The 18,226-nt window shown below is 46.9% G+C and overlaps 1 protein-coding gene across 1 annotated transcript in view; it reads right to left on the reverse strand.

Moving 5' to 3' along the window:
• Positions 1 to 242: 242 nt before the first annotated feature.
• The window catches only part of XK (X-linked Kx blood group), a 25,588-nt gene continuing 7,604 nt past the window's right edge, over positions 243 to 18,226 (reverse strand). The window contains exons 2-3 of the mRNA XM_034754576.1: positions 11,746 to 12,008; positions 243 to 3,055 (exon numbers count right to left, since the gene is read on the reverse strand). Of these exons, the coding sequence (XP_034610467.1) occupies positions 2,226 to 3,055; positions 11,746 to 12,008 (1,093 nt within the window). The 3' untranslated portion in view covers positions 243 to 2,225. The remainder of the gene's footprint in view (positions 3,056 to 11,745; positions 12,009 to 18,226) is intronic.

The raw sequence follows: 18,226 nt of genomic DNA on the forward strand, positions 1-18,226 counted from the left end.
AAATAAGAAGTTAGACACCCAACCTCAGCAAAGTACAGTAGAACCTCAGAGTTACGAGCACCTCGGGAATGGAGGTTGTTTGTAACTCTGAAATGTTCGTAACTCTGCACAAAACGTTATGGTTTATGGTTCTTTCAAAAGTTTACAACTGAACATTGACTTGGTAAAGTTTCAAAACTGTACTATGAGAAGAAAAATGCTGCTTTTCCTTAATTTTTTTTGTAGTTTATGTTTAACCCAGTACTGTATTGTATTTACTTTTTTCTTTTTCTTTTGGTCTCTGCTGCTGCCTGATTGCTTACTTCCAGTTCCAAATAAGGTGTGTTTAACTGGTCACTTCTGGTGTTCATAACTCTGAGGTTCTACTGTAAGTTGGAAAATACATCCCTGTGTGTCCAACTGTACAGGCTTGGACCAAGAAAAAAAATTCTGCACTATACTCTTAGCTGGTGTAAATCAGTGTAGCTCCTTTGAAGACAATTACAGCTTCCACCATCTGTTCCTCTAACTCATTGTTTAAGAAACTTCTGCAAATGATCTAGAATGTTTTTTCTTTACACAGAAATATTGCAGTCTCCCCAAGAACTTATTCAAAACCTACCTGGGAAAGTGGACTCATTTACAGAGTAGGTGTCAAGCCCACATGTGAGTCATGTGCCCATGCCAAACTCATGCCAAGAAAGCCTTTACACTATCCCACCTCATAATGTAATGAGGTATTCAATATATATATGCCACACACACACACACACACACACACACACAACACAGACCAAAGAAAAAAAAATAATAGCTACACTGTACAACTGCAGCATGAAAACATCCAGTAATAAAAAGAGCTCAGACTCTTGCAGCATTCTAGGTGCAAGTGCAACTTGCCATGTCTCTGTCCCTACTCCCATCTCATGACAATTCTGATACAGGTGCATTGACATCATCGTTTCTTTCAAGGACGTCACGGTCTACTTTAAAGCAGAATAGAGACTTAGCCAATGAATGGTAAAAGGGATTCCAATTAATGAATTCCTGTCATTTGTTTCCAGTGGCACCCACAGTGTGTTAGGCTCAGGACAAACACAAGGCGCTGAATCAAACATGAAAGGCTGAATAAGTGAATACATTCTTCAGACTTGCAGTCCATGGATTGCATTTTAAAACAAAACAAACCTCTTTTTAAAATGCTCCGAATAAACTGTCTTTCTGGGGTGCCCAGCTGCCAAAGTGTTCTCAGCACCTTATGAAGCATACAAATCATTTTGATTAATCAAGGTGATGTTGTGCGAAAAAGTCTTTAAGCTCCTCTTTTAAAAGGACCCAAATCTCTGGCACTTCTGAAGCCAACAGGGCAAGGTAGTCCAAAATACTGATGCTGTGATAACCAAAACATAACATTAAATAAAAAAGATGGGCTGAATTTCTTCTGCTGCTATACGACCGATTGATATGGCTCTGCCTCTAGTTAGAGATATTTCCAGACATATTGTGTTGGGCGTTTGGTAATGTACACGACACCCCGTCCATTCAAGGCTTTAAACATTACAATGAATACTTTAAACTCGATCTACAAACCAAGAAGCAGCAAATGCAGACAGTGAAAGAGTGCATCAGCCTAATGCCCTCTGGCCATTCTCAGAAATAATCATGCTCCAATACCAGCAGTAGGGAACTGGCCTGCGTCGTAGGCAGCCTTGTATAGAATGCCTTGCAGCAGTCCAATCCTGATGTCACAAAAGCCTGTGGTATGGTATTGCACCAGTCAGGATGTAAGAGCTGATTATCTTAAAAGCAGAAAAACAGCTAGACCACAGCTAATCATCTACAATTACTAGGTAGTCCAGTACCATGCTCAGCTTCCATGCTGAAGTGGCCTGCTCTCATGACATTCTCTACATATTGCATTTCCTAGGTCTTCTCATTCTCCTCAGACCTCCTGAATGAACCAGACCAGAATCAGGTCTATTTTGCTACAATTTAAAGATGTCTCCTGTAGGGATTTCAGACTAAGCAGATGATAAACTTCTGTGTGAAATCACCATGTAATATAAATCCACAGACAGTGGTTGCTGTATGTGTACATGTGTCAAGAGTGCCATATGCATGTCAGAGTACCCATACAGTACAGCTGCACTGGCAGAAAAATTAACAAGGCTCAGAGTCCAAGGTACACAATGCTTTGGGTAAGAGTGCAGTAGCTTTCCAGTTCTGCCTGCTTGCCACTAGCCACTTTACGCATTGGAAGAAACACTCTGATGCGGATTCCCATTCTGAGACTCATTTGTCTTGTAACTGGCCTGTGCATCATCACCAATACCATCTGGTGATTTCAAGTCTGCCTTATCCACAGGCACGGCGGCCTTAGGCAGTTTGCAAGCAAAGCAGAGGTACTTGAAACACGACAGCAAACCTTCTGAAATACTGGATGAGAAGAGCTTTTTGCATGGGTGGCAGAACTGGTAGAACACCAGCATGAACAGGATGGCCATGCAATAGCCAATCAGCAGCTGCAAGACTAATAAAGGGGCACACACATACAGGTAGACGTCTGTTTTATAGACATACCACAGCAAGAGGAGGAAGGCATTCTCAATGAACCTTAGCATATAATATACAGCCAGTCGGTACCAATTTTGGGATTTGTTAATTAAGTCAGGATCATTTAGCTTCAGCTGCACTGCTGACCAGCAGAACATGTTAATGCCAGCATACAAGAAGGTGAGGAGGCACAGTACAATGGTCGTACCCACCCTGGTCAAAGCCTTCTCTATGTTTTCAGGGAAAGGGGACTTGCTTTGCCAAAAGAGAATCCAGGGGTAAAAAAAAAAGCCAAAGAAATTCAGGAGCACCACAGGCAGGACCCAGATTTGCAGCACAGAACTGAAAAGGACAAGGACTACAACCCGGGTGGCAATCTCAAAGCTTCTCCAGAGGAATATGCAGAGGTAGGCTGCAGCTTTCACGCTGACGTCATAATCATCATACTTAATCTTAATGGCGAGGATGTTGCAGCGTAATGCACCATATACAATCGACAGCAGAGAAAGGACCATGAAGATGCCTGGGAAAAGAAAAGATTATCAGAAACCTTCTGTTTTAGCAAATGTTAAATGAAACACATTCAGATAGTACAAAGCAACTGGAAAGCTGCTTTAACAGGGCAGCCAGGGACTTCCCTTCTCTAGGGCAGTGGACCCCAAACTGTGGGGCATGCCCCCTATGAGGCGTGGAGGAACGTTTTGGGGGGAGCGTGCAGTGGGGCCCCGACCAGCCCTCACAGGGGGTGGAGAGCGCCACCCAGCCCCGCTCTGCCCCCAGCCCAGCTCCCCAACTCCAGATACAGCTCCACTCTATCTCCAGCCCAGCTCCGGCCCTGGTGCCAACCGCAGCTCCGCTCTGCCCCCACTCCGTCTAGGGTTGCCAACTTTCTGATTGCAGAAAACCGAACACCCTTGCCCCACCCCTGCCATTTTCACCCAGCTGGGGCAGAGGGTTGGGGTATGTGAGGGGGCTCTGGGCTCGGAGGTGGAGCTGAGGGGTTCAGAATGTTGGAGGGGGCTAAGGGCTGGGGCAGGGGGTTGGGGTCTCGCTTACCTCAGGCAGCTCCCAGAAGCGGCTGGCATGTCCCTCTGGCTTCTATGCACAGCAGCGTCCAGGGGACTCCGCGCGCTGACCCCATCTGCAGGCACTGCCCCCGCAGCTTCCATTGGCTGCAGTTCCCAACCAATGGGAGCTAAGGAGCTGGTGCTCGGGCGGGGGCAGCACACAGAGCCCCCTGGCCACCCCTGCGCCTAGAAGCCGGAGGACATGCTGGCAGCTTCTGGAAGCCTCGTGGAGCTGGCGGCATTTGCGGCCAACCAGACTTTTAGCAGCCCAGTCAGCTGTGCTGACCAGAGCCGCCAGGGTCCCTTTTCGACTGGGCGTTCCAGTCAAAAACCGGATGCCTGGCAACCCTAGCTCTGCCTCCAGCCCAGCTCTGCCCTCACTCGCTCTCCACCCCCAGGCCAGCTCCACTTCTAGCCCCAGCTCCTTCCCCCCTCCTCAGTTATACCCCCAGCTCCACCTTCAGCCTAAGCTCCTCTGCTGAGCCAACTGTGCAGTAATGAAGGGGGGGGGGTGCGGACAGAGGCCATTACTCGTAAGGGGGGGAGCACGACAAGAAAAGTTTGGGCACCACTGCTCTAGGGGGAATCCCTAAGTAGTATGCAGCCATTCTACACTCCACCCACTCCTGACCCCGTCCTTTCACTGACGTAGGGAGTGTGGTCACAGTAGATGGGAGCATCACCAGAGTGCACTGTGCTCCTGCCATCCAGGGCTGAGAAAATGACCCCTATGTAGTTGTTCCTGCCAGCACAAGTTAGAGCCTCTGAGGTTATTCTAGCTTCTGCCAAGGGCTAAACCAGCTCCTGAATGGCTCCAGGATTGGGGGATGAGGGGAGCAGAAAAGTAGCAGAAAGCAATGTCTGTCCCACTCTTCTCAAAAGGAAACAGAGTCTAGCAATTGTGGTCAAAACATATTACCTCACCCTTACAGAGGGAGCCCTTCTCCCTACCAAACTTGCATACTAAAAACAAGGGTGAACTTGGTAGCAGCTAATACCTAGTTTATTTGACCATGAATGGAAAAGATCTAACTAACTACACTGTGTGTGGTCAGTTGATCAGACACGGATCACAGGCTGTTACTGGCACCCTACCCACTGTGATCATAAAGGTTACTTGGGGGAATAACCTTTGGGCATGGGATTTTGGCAATGGTGCTCACACCTATGGAATCAACCACCCATCGATTAGTGACTAGTGGTAGGCTGAGTTAGTTTTTAAAATCACAGCTCATGGTGTTTTATGCCTGATGCTACTTTTATCTGGCTGTAAATTAGGAAACACCTTGGGACATTTGTAAAAAACAACAACCCCAAACACTATGTAAATGCTTTAATAAAATAATACTTTGCAATAGCATAGTGTTTTTCAACCTAGGATTTCAAAAAGATTTACAAAGGTACTATTATCCCTATTTTCTAGATGGGGAATGTGAAGAAACCAAAAGATTTGAAGTGTTTTTTCCAAGCTCTATTGTTTGTGCAATATCTATCTGTCTGAGGTACTTATATGGCCCCCCTCACTGTAGTATCTGAGTGCCTCACAATCTCTAATGGATTTATCCCTCACAACACTCCTGTGAGGTAGGGCAGTTTTACGGAGGGGGAACTGAGGCACAGAGACTTGCTGATGGTCACACAGGAAGTGTGTGGTGGAGCTGAGAATTGAACTCACATGTTCCAGGCCAGCAGCCTAGCCACTGAGCCTCCTCCGTCTCCTTGTGGAAAAGATATATGTGGCATCGACTGAACATTTATTCACCTGACTACATTTTATTTTCTTTATTTCTCTAGCCCCCCCAAAATTATAGAACCTGCAGGACTGAATTTAGAGATGCTAACTTGTAGCTATGGAAATCCATCCTTCTGCTTTTCCCCCACACCTACTTATGATTGATTCCTCAAGTGAAGGGGCTTCATTGTTATTTAAACACTGCAAAGAGTGTTTTGTGTCTGGCACCTAAGGTGACAGCTGCTGGCACTACAGCAAGGCTTTGTGTTGCCGGGATGGGCATCTCCTTACAAAGCTCCCAGGCACTTACAGCAGCAAAGTGCAGCCTCTCGCCATGAAAATGGGAGTTCGGAACTGTCATGAAGTATCTGTACTCAGTGTCACATGAAACCGTGACAGCAGCATTTTGATACTCCATAATATCAGTTGCTACAGTGCTTTTTTAACTGACTACTGGGATTTGAGCTGTAAATTAAGATACTGAAAAAATGCATCAGCAGACCCAGATAAACGAGAACAGAGTTTGCAAACCTGATGCCTAAAGTTAAGACTCCTCAATCTATAATTAGGCACCTCAAAATATGTGGCTTGATTTTTCAGAAGTGCTGAGCAGCCACAACACTGCTGGGTGCTGCGTATGTTTGGCACCCATGAAAATCAGACCACTTTTACTTTAGGTGTTGAATTATAGATTGAAGACCCAAGTTTTAGGCATTCATGTTTGAAATTTTTAGCCTTAACCTTTGCATTTTAATACATGGGAGTGTTTTAAATGCAAACAATTAAAGTAAAAACAATAAACGATACAGTCATTTCTTTTAGAGTTTAGGGGAAAATATTTGCTGAATATTAAACTAATTGGTGATGCTACAGCACATTCTATCTTATTAGATAAAATAAGATAAACAGATTAGGTAGATCTTAATTGTCATGTCAATTATTTTAATTTAGTGCTTAGCAACCAGTGCTGTCTGCAACCTTCAATTAGTGTATGCTTCATTATCCTCCAAAAGGACCGTATTCACTTCTTTATTACAGCTATTTAACCAGGCTCATGAGGTTCTTCTGTTTGAAGGAATTAATCTCTGAACATGACTCTGTAAGAAATGGAGCTATTTTAGGATCTTGGAGTAACTAGGGGGATTTTCCTTGTACATTTTAACTACCAGTGTGTCTTGAAACATCCCTCAATTAATTTGGAATAGAATGTCTGAGAAGGAATTATCCATGTATTTAGACACCCAATATCAGTTTGTAAGGCCAAATAACAATTACAGTAGTATATAGCAACATGCATGTTCCATTATGGGGAAGGATTTCTCCTGTAAAATGCATTATGTATTTGCTTATTTATCACTTGAATTTTTAGCATTTTTTCCTTAAAAACAAATTCCTATGTTTCGTACATGGTATGAGGATTTTTTAAAACATTGTCTCCTACAGAATACTGGCCAAAAGCAGAACAGCAAGTGAACACAGTTATGAATACCAATGAGAACCTGTTCTTTCAGCACTCTTAGAAATCTTTTCTCAAGTTCAGAACTGGCTCTGGAACCACAAGAGCAAATAACTTTTAAGAGCTAATTAAGCAAAAAAATATTTTTGCAATTTTGTTAATAAAGTGAATGCTCTCACTAAAACTGTTTTCCTGGCTCAGAAAGATTGTACTGAAAAGCTGCTTGCCACCTGTTTGACAAGCTGGCAAGCGTTCAGAACACTACCTGGTCCCCCTTTAGTGATTAAAAAAAAAAAATCTCTTTAACCCATTTGCCCTCACAGCTCCTGGAAGCTACTTCCTATTCTGAATGGGTATTTTCCCATTGGTAGCAATCATGTATTCAGGTTGTAGCCCAAGCTTGCTCTATACCCGAAGTCCCATGCTTGTAACAGCCTACCTGTTATCAATCCAAATGCCACAATCAAGCCAGTGGGAATGATACTGTGGGGCAGCCAGGGAAGAAAATGTAAAGGAATAACATTGCCTGCAGTGGACTTGTCCCTGGCTCAGCACCCCCTATGAAGGTCAGTAAGGAAGTGAGGGGATGATGGAGTCAAAGATTTTCCCCTAAAGCGGTCCTAAATCCCTCAACAGCAGTGCTGTATGATAAAGGATTCCGCTCTCCTTGGAAGATTGGGGCAGTATTCTTTTTAAGAACCAGTGGTTTGAGTGACACTCTACTTCTAGCACTACTACATTTTTGTTTTTTTAATGACTTATGGCTGACAAAGCCTGTCCTTCCCCACCTCTTAGTAACAGGAGCGCGACTGCTGCCCTATGTGAGTCATACCATGGTATGCTAATAATACTGACACCTAGCAGAACCTAGCCACTAAATCCAGATTTTTCAATCTTCAGTCTGTACAGTTAGTTACCTAAACCTGTGCTCAGGCCACTCTAAAAATAAGGCCACTTATTTTGGTACCTAAGGTTTGGGACCCAGATGTGAAAATATGGTCTAAATCCATAATTTCCCTCTTTAAAAACACTTATTAATAATACTGAAAAGTATCCCACACCTCTTAAAAATGTTGTCCTAACTACTGACAAGGAAGAGTTCTGTGGTTGACAGCTTGCTGGGATAGCAGAATCTGCCGCAGCATCTTAATATATCTGGCATTGGCAACGATGCCTCGAAATCACATAATGCTTCTCCGTCCTTGCCAAAAATCCCAGTTTATATTCACTAGGTTTGTCATGTTGCAGAAACAAATGTGTTTCAAAGTCCATGTAATCAGATACTGCCTCTTTTCATAAGAGTTATAGTCACAATTACCACCTTCTTTAACAAAATCTTTTTCAAAAGAAGCTGCTATAACAGCAGGAAATCCATCCATTTCCTAGGGTAAGGGAGTTAAGAGATGATCCTGTCAAAATATACAGTAATTGAAGGTTATTTTAACTCTGTTGATGACAGTCTACGAAAGGAGACGAAGGACTGGGGCATGGAGAATTAGTGGAGTGATGTGGTGTGGAGAACCTTGATGCGCTACAGCCTATGCCATGAGCCTTTCTGTGACTAATTCATGAAGCTTTATTTGAGTTCTCAAAGTACTTTATAAATGTGGGTAAGTATTGTACAAGTGAGGAAGTAACTGAGACGAGAGACATTCCATGATTTGCCCAAGGACACACAGCAAATCAGCAGCAGAGAAGCACAGAACTGAAGCCTCCTGATTCCTAACCCCCTGTTCTAACCCCTAGACCATGGTACCCCCACATTCACACCATCGCCCAAGTGTCTGTGGTACCTTTCACAAGTACTACATTCATCCAAACAATTTCAACACAAATAAGCTGTGAGCAGATAAATAGCACCACATTTAACTCTCGGTATAAGAAAGTCCTTCTTGTCCTTGATTTAGGTCCTCCTCAGTACTACAGCTTATGAGAAGAGGCACCCATGGCAACATGCATTAATTCACAGACTAAACAAATGCACTCTAGCCAACTTTCAGCCTCCTGTTTAAAACGGGTTTAAGTTCAGATTTGAAAGTTACAAAGAAATAAGTCCCAAATGTCTGAAGGAAGGATCACTGTCTGTGAAGACGCAGGTGCAATGCTTTCCAAGTAATCAGTCGGTCCCTTTCATTCAGTATTATATAGTGACACTTACCTGCTCTAGGCTGCTCCAAGCCAGGCGTGGAGGGAGAGGATGTGGCATGCATGGTAGCTGCTGTCTTTGCCTGAGTGGAGGAATTTGCTTATGAATCTGTGATTTAGAACTCTGTGAAGTTTCTTGAGTGTTTGGTTTTGGTGAACGTACCAATTGCCATTGTATTTGTTATTCTCTATCAATCCTAATGACCCGAGACAGAGCCTTTCTTCTTGGTGACAGTGACTAGCAGCCAACAGTACTAACGGGGAAAAACAACCCAGATGATCTTTCTGAAGTAAACGCCATCTGCAGATCAACACTTTGAGCCCAAGTGCTAATTACGTTGCTCAATGCAGGGTACTTCCATTCTGTTCTCATCCCCATGCCATGGTTCACCCTGCTCGTGATTAATTCATCTTAGCTGTCAGGCACAATGAAGTAGCCAGAGCAATGCTTTGTCTTTCAATAATCTACACAGCTATGTGCCTAAATAAGCACTTTGGGTGCCTTTAAAAATAAAGCTGGCAGCTGCTTAAGATGACATAATATCACTATCTGCTGATTAATTCCTTAGTGCCAGCTGCTTTAGATGCATTCATGCTGGTAATGGACATTGCACTGTGAAAATCCAGTTCCCTGGTACAAGTAAATCCATTGCTTTTGAGAGGCCTGGAAAAGGAAACTTCATTTTGGCTGTTTAAAAAGTACCATTGCCAAAGGCTAATTGACTAGCTTTGAATAAATAATTTGTTCAGTGACCTTAGTCCAGTCTCTTGTGACCATTTCACTATGTCATAATGTCAAAAAAATGCAGTGTGTATATTTCAACATGGAAAAGAAGGCTGCTGCCAGTCAGCAGTGAGGTACTTTGACAGATATGTGTGGAAAGCCTGTATGCTGTGTGCTTGCCGTACACCTGGCCATAACCTGATCAGTCTAAATTTCACTCTTTCAATCTCTTTGCATGCTGAGCTGCGCCTTCTAACTAGGGTGCATCACCTCTAAAGCAGCACTGTTGTATTGCTAAAGAATGCAAAGGTGTGTGCATGGGGTCGTAGAAACACAGCTTTGCTGGACGCAGAGACTATGACTTGAATTTTTTTTTAGCATCTTTTGTCAGCAGCATCAGCACACCTGCTATATGGGAGGTCCTGGTCTACAGTTAGCTCCACCTACTTGTTTTCTGTGCAAGGTGATACAAGGAGCATACAGTGTGATGGGGGAAGTACCCATTACATCTAAAATGAATACTTCAGCTCAGTCGACAGACCACATTGGTTGCATGCTGTCATGCAGCACAGGTGAGAAGTGTAATAAAAATGACAAGGGGTCAGTTGATCGTCAGTGGGGCACAATCATCTGCCTCTCTGACCATCAACTTAGACCTACATTTCATACTTAATGAGTCAGTGAGATCAGGGCTGTCCTTACCGACACGCAAAGTACGCAGCTGTGTAGGGCACCAGGAAATTTGGGGCACCACATTTCCTGGTGTCCTGTGCAGCTGTGCGCTGCTCCAGCCCCTGCTCCGGCTCTTCCCCAGGGCTCCCAGACCCAGCCTGCTCTGCTCCACACCAGTCCAGTCCTGCCCCCACTCCCCTGAGGACTCCAGAAGCAGTTGGGCCTGCACTCACCAGTAAGTAGAGCGACCCGGCCCCAACCTGCTCCGCTCCCCTGGCTCCCAGCTGAGCCACCGGTGAGTGCTGGGGGGTGGTTCCCCCTCCCCCCAAGCCTGGGAGCCAGGGGAGCAGAGCAGGCTGGGTCTGGGTCACTCCACTTCCTGTAGGAAGAGGCCAGCCCCCCTCCCCCTGTCCGCCCCGGAGACCTGGGGCCAGACCCCCCCTTCCGCAGAGGCCTGGGGCGGGGCCCCACACAGTATCCCCCCCCTCCCTCTCCGCAGAGGCCTGGGACCAGCTCCCCCGCACGGGGGCTGCATAGGGCACCAAAATAGCTAGGGGCGGCCCTGAGTGAGATGACAGCTGCCACCATCATAACTGTCCTCACTAGTGAGCCAGAACCTGCATGTGCATACCTGCCCTCTCCCCAAGTTGCAGCTAAAGTACAATATTTAGATAAGTTGTTACATGGGGCTCTTCTCGAGGCTTCCCCAGCTGCGAAACCAACAAAGGTGCGTAGCCTGCCTGGGCTTCTCAGCCAAAGGACCCATCAGTAATTCAGTAATCTGGCAGGGAAGCACCTTTGCTGAGGCAGCTACCTAACGCTCACTCAGCTAATCAAATCCTTCCTCTTCTTACCTGATTGATAACTGGGCCTTAGAGAACGTCAGCTGGGGAAGCACAGGCCCATGTCCTTCTGGTGCCACAGCAGAAGCAAGGGCTACCTTGGCAACAGCCAAGGAAGAAGAAATCCTTTAAGGTTTCTCTGTATGTATTTTATTTTATTTCTTAAAGTAGTAGTTCTTTGTTCCAGCATGGAGAACATTCTACCATATACCCAGGCCAAGTGTTTAATGGGGAACACAGGGCAATTTTTTTTCTCCTTAAATATAGCTCAGCTCCTCTGTCTCTTTGAGAAGCTGTCTCCTTCTCATGCTATGAGCTACAAGATTGCTTTTTATACAGCACTCAAAAGATGCCACAATAAGTGCTTTAAATCAAAATTTGATGGGATAGAGGAGAACCTGGGTGCAGTACAAAGTAACAGCTGGCTGAAACCCACTGGAATGTGCCCAGCAAATGAAGTTGTTTCAAACCTGTTCCTCCAGCTGAGGCAAAGGAAGGCAGCTCAGCAGAGAGTAACCTCTGACCCTCCAACTCTCACTCCACCAATATATAGACTGGACACAAACTATACATACTTCTAGCTGCCGTGATCTCCTGCTGCAGGACACATATATACAGCTGAAGTGTCAGCTGAGGCGCTGAGCCAAGGAAAGCCTGGATCACAGATGCCCTGCTGAATGCAGATCTATGTGTAAACAGTTTGCCTTCAGCCTGGCCCACTTCCTTCTCAACTTCTTCTGAATGTCCATCTTTAGGCATCTGCCTCTTCTTGGTGATGCTGACATAAGGCTCTTCAAATCTCCCCGCATGAAAGTAAATGTAAAAGACCTCCACGCACCTGGAAGTAAATCAACAGATAAGAGTGATAGGAAAAAATCAAGTGTCTTCCAATAGTCTTATCAACATTCTAAGCAATTTTTACAATTGCTAATACTGTGTGCCCTGCTCTCTGATAACCAATTAATTTCCCAACTTTACTGTGTTACGACTAGGGCTCTATCAATTTCACATCTATGAAAAATGCATTCAAACCGTGAAATCTGGTCTTTTGTGTGCTTTTACCCTATACCAGAGGTTCTCAAACTGTGGTCCGCGGATCACCAGTGATCCACGAGCTCCATTCAGGTGGCCAGCGGATAGTTCCCTCTAAGATGTGCGCCTGGGTGGCCGTACACAAAAGAATGAAGGGCCAACCCACCTAATTAGATGCCTGGACCCCTGGAGAAGATGAACATGTAAGGTGAGGTGGTGGCCTTGGGGGGAATAGGAAGAAGGTGGGAGAAGGCAGTTGGGTGAAAGAGGGGGTGGTGGGAATCAGTAGCGTAGCTAGTGGGGTGCAGGGGAAGCAGCCCGCAGCACGGCCGGCAGCCAATGGGGGGGCCGGAGGAGGCAGAGCGAGGGGGGAGGCGCAGCATGGTGGCCTGCACAGCGTGGCCGGCAACCACGGCCGGAGGAGCGAGGGGGGGCGCAGCAGGGAGGCCCACACAGGGCGGCCAGCGGCGGGGGCCGGGGTAGCGAGGGGGGGCGCAACAGGGCGGTCCGCAGCCGCGGCCGGAGAAGCGAGGGGGGGCACAGCAGGGCGGCCTGCAGCGCGGCCCACACCCAATGGGCCGGGGCGGCGGGCACGGCCGGAGGAGGCAGAGCAAGGGGGGGGCGCAGCAAGGCGGCCCACAGCACGGCTGGCAGCCGTGGCCGGAGGAGCAAGGGGGGGCGCAGCATGGAGGCCGGCAGCCAATGTGGGGGACGGCACAGCCGGAGGAGCCAGCCAAGGGAGGGGCGTGGAACGGCCGGAAGAGGAGCCAAGGGGGGCGTGGCCAGAGGAGGAGCCAAGGGGGGCGCCTTTTTTCTGTTTGCTCCCCCTGCTCTTGGATCCTGGCTATGCCACTGGTGGGAATTTGGAATATGCAGAGCTGTGGCAGCCAGAGAAAGCCTGCTCCAGGGCTACGGCTGCTGGGGAGAGACAGCCCTCCTTCCCAGTCTCAGCTCTGTGGCTGCTGTGGCTGGGGAGAGAGGGAGAGACCCCCCTCCTTCCCAGTCCCAGCTCAGGGGCTGCTGCGGCGGGGGAGAGAGGGAGAGACCCCCCTCCTTCCCAGTCCCAGCTCAGGGGCTGCCGTGGCGGGGAAGAGAGGGCACATCCATCGCATTAGAGAGGTAAGACTTCTGATACACCTCTACCCTGATATAACACTGTCCTCGGGAGCCAAAAAATCTTACTGTGTTATAGGTGAAACTGCATTATATCGAACTTGCTTTGATCTGCCGGAGTGCGCAGCCCCACCTCCCCCCAGAGCACTGCTTTACCGCGTTATATCCGAATTCATTTTATATTGGGTCATGTTATATCAGGATAGAGGTGTATTAAAATATGAGTTGTGCGCTTTTATTTGTAGAACAAAAATAGTTAATTATTATTAAGGGTTTTTTTATATAGCACTTTGTACCATTAGCTAACTATTGTAAAGCACTTTGGATAAAACAACATTTGGAAAGATCATTAAGTGGTCCGCCGAGACCATCAGCAATTTTCAAGTGGTCCGCGAAAAAAAAAAGTTTGAGAACCACTGCATACTATGCAGATTTCACAGGGGAGACCAGCATTTCTCCAATTGGAGGTCCTGACCCAAAAGGGAGCTGCGGGGGTCAGGGGGGAATCGCAAGGTTATTTTAGGGGGCCACAGTACTGCCATCCTTAATTCTGTGCTGCCTTCAGAACTGGGTCGCCAGAGAACGGCGGCTGTTGGCTGGGCGCCCAGCTCTGAAGGCAGCGCCCCGCCAGCAGCAGCACAGAAGTAAGGGTGGCATTACCATACCAGAGTTTAGCACCTGGCCAGTACCGTTGCTCTCCAGCTGCCCAGCACTGAAGGCAGTAAGGGTAGCAATACTGCAATCCCCCATATAATAACCTTGCAACACCCCGCTCCACAACTCCTTTTTGGGTCAGGACCCTACAATTACAACACCATGAAATTTCAGATTTAAATAGCTGAAATCATGAAATTTACGATTTTTAAAATCCTATGACCATGAAATTGACCAAAATAGACCGTGAATTTGGTAGGGCCCTACTCATAATGATGAGTTGTCCTCTTGAAGCGACATTAATATCCATGAATCTACTCACCGGGGTAAGCGTTTTCAGGATCAAGCCTTTGATTTGTATTAATGACCCAAATTATAAGTAACTGTCATCTGAGTTCTAGATTTGTGATGGGGAATTATATATCCCAACCTGAAAGCAAGGAGCCATGACAGCCAGCCAGGTGCATTATCTGACCAGAACATCCCACAGCCAATGGAGATTACTACTATTACAATTCAGTATCTATAATTAAGGCTAAGATTTTGTCATGGTTATTTTCAGTAAAAGTCATGGACCGGTCACGGGCAATAAACAAACATTCATGAAAGCCGTGACCTGTCTGTGACTTTTGATGCTGCGGCTCCATGCTGCTTTCCCTCACAACTGTGGTGGCTGGGAGCTGCAGGATTCCCCCTCCGCCTACAGTGGCTGGGAGCTGCAGGGTGACCATATTTACCAAGAGAAAACGGGACCCCAGTCGTTTACCCAAGGCATCCCCCTCTTCCCACACGAGGCTGTTGCCTGTAGCTGGAACCCTGAGGAGGGCCCCCTCAGGAGTCTGTCACCTATGGCTGGAACTTTGCAGGTGCCCCCCCCCCCCGGTCACATGTCGCTGCTGTTGCCTGTCGCTGGAACCCTGCCAGGGCCTCGCTGGCTGCCAGCGCCAAAGTCCCGCAGCCCCTGGGGCTGAAGCAGAGAATGTCATGGAGGTCTCTGGAAATCGTGGATTCCGTAACTTCCATGACATAAACGTAGCCTTACCTATAATAAAATTCTAGGATTGTCACTCTGTCTGCATGTCACTCAGGCTTAGAATATCTGAGAGTCAATGTGAAGCAATGGAAATAGCGACAAGCATAGTGGAGAGTTCTTTTTGTTAAGAATATCACCAGTCTGAATAATCACTAGGATTTGTGGTCTGTTAACATATAATTTTTAAAGGTCTCAGCCATTTTGACTTTATGAATTATACCTATGCAACAGCACGGGCTTTCAGCTACAATAAGACATGTATCTATGCCATTCCAAGAATCCTAGACCATTGTGCAATCTCAGGTAACTCAACCAATCACCACCCTTACTCTATAGCTAATTTGTATGCAACAATTTCATTGGTTGTGTGAGGGAGACTGCACAGATGATGGATTACCTGGCCCAACTGCCACCGTTCTTCAAAATCACCCGCCAACAACACAACCAGGACCCACAAAAGCCCCCGAACACATATAGCCCCTCACTACAGCATATACTCCTCAATTGCCAAGCACACAATGTAACACTACTTTCTCAGCACCACATACTTATTTGCCCACCCTCACTTATACTTCCCATAGTACAGTAGCCATGGGTCATCACCAGGTTGAATCATCACTGAATTTGTGGGCTGTTACCATCCAGTTTTTAAATTCTCAGCCATTTTTAGCTTTTTTTTAGACAAATGATTTGAAATGACCAGTTAGAATATACACTGAAGAGCTCAGATTATCCTAGTGATGATGCCTCTCCTCCCTTGAGCCCTGTCAACAGTAAGATAGGAAGGGACTTCTGTTGGTGAGCAAACTATGACTATATTAATATTAATATTAATATTCCAGTGGGCTGCTCCAGAGAGTAATGTCTGTTGGAGCTAGAAGCTGATTGGAAAGTCTGTATGTTTTTAAAAAACAATCCATGACTGAGAACGCACCATTGTCCCAAATAAAACATTTTAACAATAAACTGTAGAAGAGTTTAGGCTTTTGAAGAGTGCCTGCTGGTCAGGTAGACCAGGAATACTCAAAGAAGCAAACTAAAACTTCACCTATCTGGGTTGTGTTGGGATTTTCTCTAATTCGCAGGGACAGGGGTGGGGTAAGGAGTCTTGTTTTTAAATAAACTGGTACGCTGTTTCCCTATCAGAACCACAACTAAGGCAACACATGACAGCAAATGCTCTGAACCAGACTGTCCATACCTGGTGTGCTTCTGTGTACCACCACTAAAGCATTAATGGTACCTTTTCTCTAAGAAAATGCAATTGACCTCTAAACCTCACCCCTGAGAGAGCATTACTGCAATCCTTAGACTGCAGGCTAATCAAGGAGTCAGGAGGTCGGGGGGGGGTCCCGTCCTCAGTGTGCGCTGGAATTGCCTGGGTCAGACAGAGTGGGGCCAAGTTAAGGAGAGAGCAGGGGCCCAAGCTAAGCTGCTGGAAGCAGAACTGCAGCCCCAAAGCCAGAGCACAGCCCAGAGAGAGCAGACCTGCCCTGGGAGCAGAGCTGCAGCAACTAGAGCCAGAGGGGCCAGACAAGCAGCCAGGAAGCAGGTCAGAGCTGGGAGCAGAGTCACAGAAGAAGCCTGCAGAGCAGACCTGTCCTGGGAGCAGAGCTGCAGCAACCAGAGCCAGGAGGGGGCAGAGAAGCAGCCCAGGGAGCTGGAGGCAGAGCAGCCGTGCTGAGGCAGAGTGGAGCAGTCCAGAGCCGGGTATGGTGAGCAGCTGGGGAGAGCCAGGGGGACCCTGGGCAGTGGGCCCAGCACAGGGAGACGCCTCAGCCAAGAGGCTCTGCACGCCAGACTTGGAGGGGGGTCGTAACCCTGACAGGACGGGAGCGACTCTGGGAAGAAGGGTCCTGCCACCTAGAGCCTGAGAGCGTGTGGACACCGCCAGAGCAAGTGTCCAACCCACAGCATCTCTGCAGCACAGCCAGAGCCTGAGAAGGAGTACTGGGACCTACAAGAAACAGACTGTGACCTGCCCTGACGTTCAAGAGACACTGTTTGTGATGTTCCCTGCCACAGAGCAGGGTGATGTGTTTCCTTTAACCTTTCCCATTTTTCCTTATTCCTTTGTAAACTAATTGTTAATTAAATAAACTGTATTGCTTTAAATCGTATGTAATGATCAGTGGGTCAGGAAAGCCTCCAGTGCAGAGAGAGCACCCCGGAGTGGGGATATCCTAGCCCCTGACATAGCTGACCACAGCAAAGTTGGGGGTCGAGCCCCCCAGGAATCCTGAGCCCAGCTTTGTTGGGGTTACGAGGACTCTGCCAGACAGGAGAGTGGAAGGGGAGTCCTTGAGGGCAGGGAGGCCTCTGGGTAAAGGAAGTGGGAGCAAGGACTCAGATCCTTCTGCTAGCCCATTTCACCGGGGTAGTGCAGAAGCCAGGAAAGTTCCCCACAATAGCGGGACCATTCCCCCGCTTACACTAGCTTCTGCAGATCCCATTCTTAGGTGCTTAACACTCTTCTGCTTGCGATGTATAGAGAGCCTGAGGACTTTACTATGGGCTGTTGATTCTACTAGATAGCATGCTGCCTAACATTTAGACATTGTAATGTTGAGCTTAAGACCCCTTTGTGGATCTAGTCCCTTTTCTCTTGGGTGCCACCTGTGGCAATGTTTGGGAGAGTTGATGACTATGGTACAAATAATAAAGGGAGAATTTCATGAATCCCAGAGTGATAGCTCTAATTACTAATTATCTGTATTGCGATAGTCCATAGGAGCACTAGTCATGTACCATTATGCTGTGGTCTGTACAAACACAGAACAAAGAGACAATCAGTTAGTTGGATGAGATTTTACTTGGCCAAAGTGCAATTTGAGGTTTTGTCCAGAAAAGAACATTAAACGTTCCATTGAAATGCTTTTAAGTCACTTTGCTTTTATAGTCTCCTTCAATTTAGAAAGTGTCTCCATTTCAAAAAAGAAAATTCTAAATAAGGGTATGTCTACACTACGAAATTAGTTCGAATTTATAGAAGCCAGTTTTATTGAAATCGGTTGTATACAGCCGATTGTGTATGTCCACACAATAAAATGCTCTAGGTGCTCTAGTCGGCAGACCGCGTCCACAGTACGAGGCTAGCGTCGACTTCCGGAGCATTGCACTATGGGTAGCTATCCCACAGCTATCCCACAGTTCCCGCAGTCTCTGCCGCCCCTTGGAATTCTGGGTTGAGATCCCAATGCCCGGATGATGCAAAACAGTGTCGC

This window comes from Trachemys scripta, chromosome 1 (genome assembly GCF_013100865.1).
Source record: "Trachemys scripta elegans isolate TJP31775 chromosome 1, CAS_Tse_1.0, whole genome shotgun sequence".
Taxonomy (NCBI): Eukaryota; Metazoa; Chordata; order Testudines; family Emydidae; genus Trachemys; species Trachemys scripta.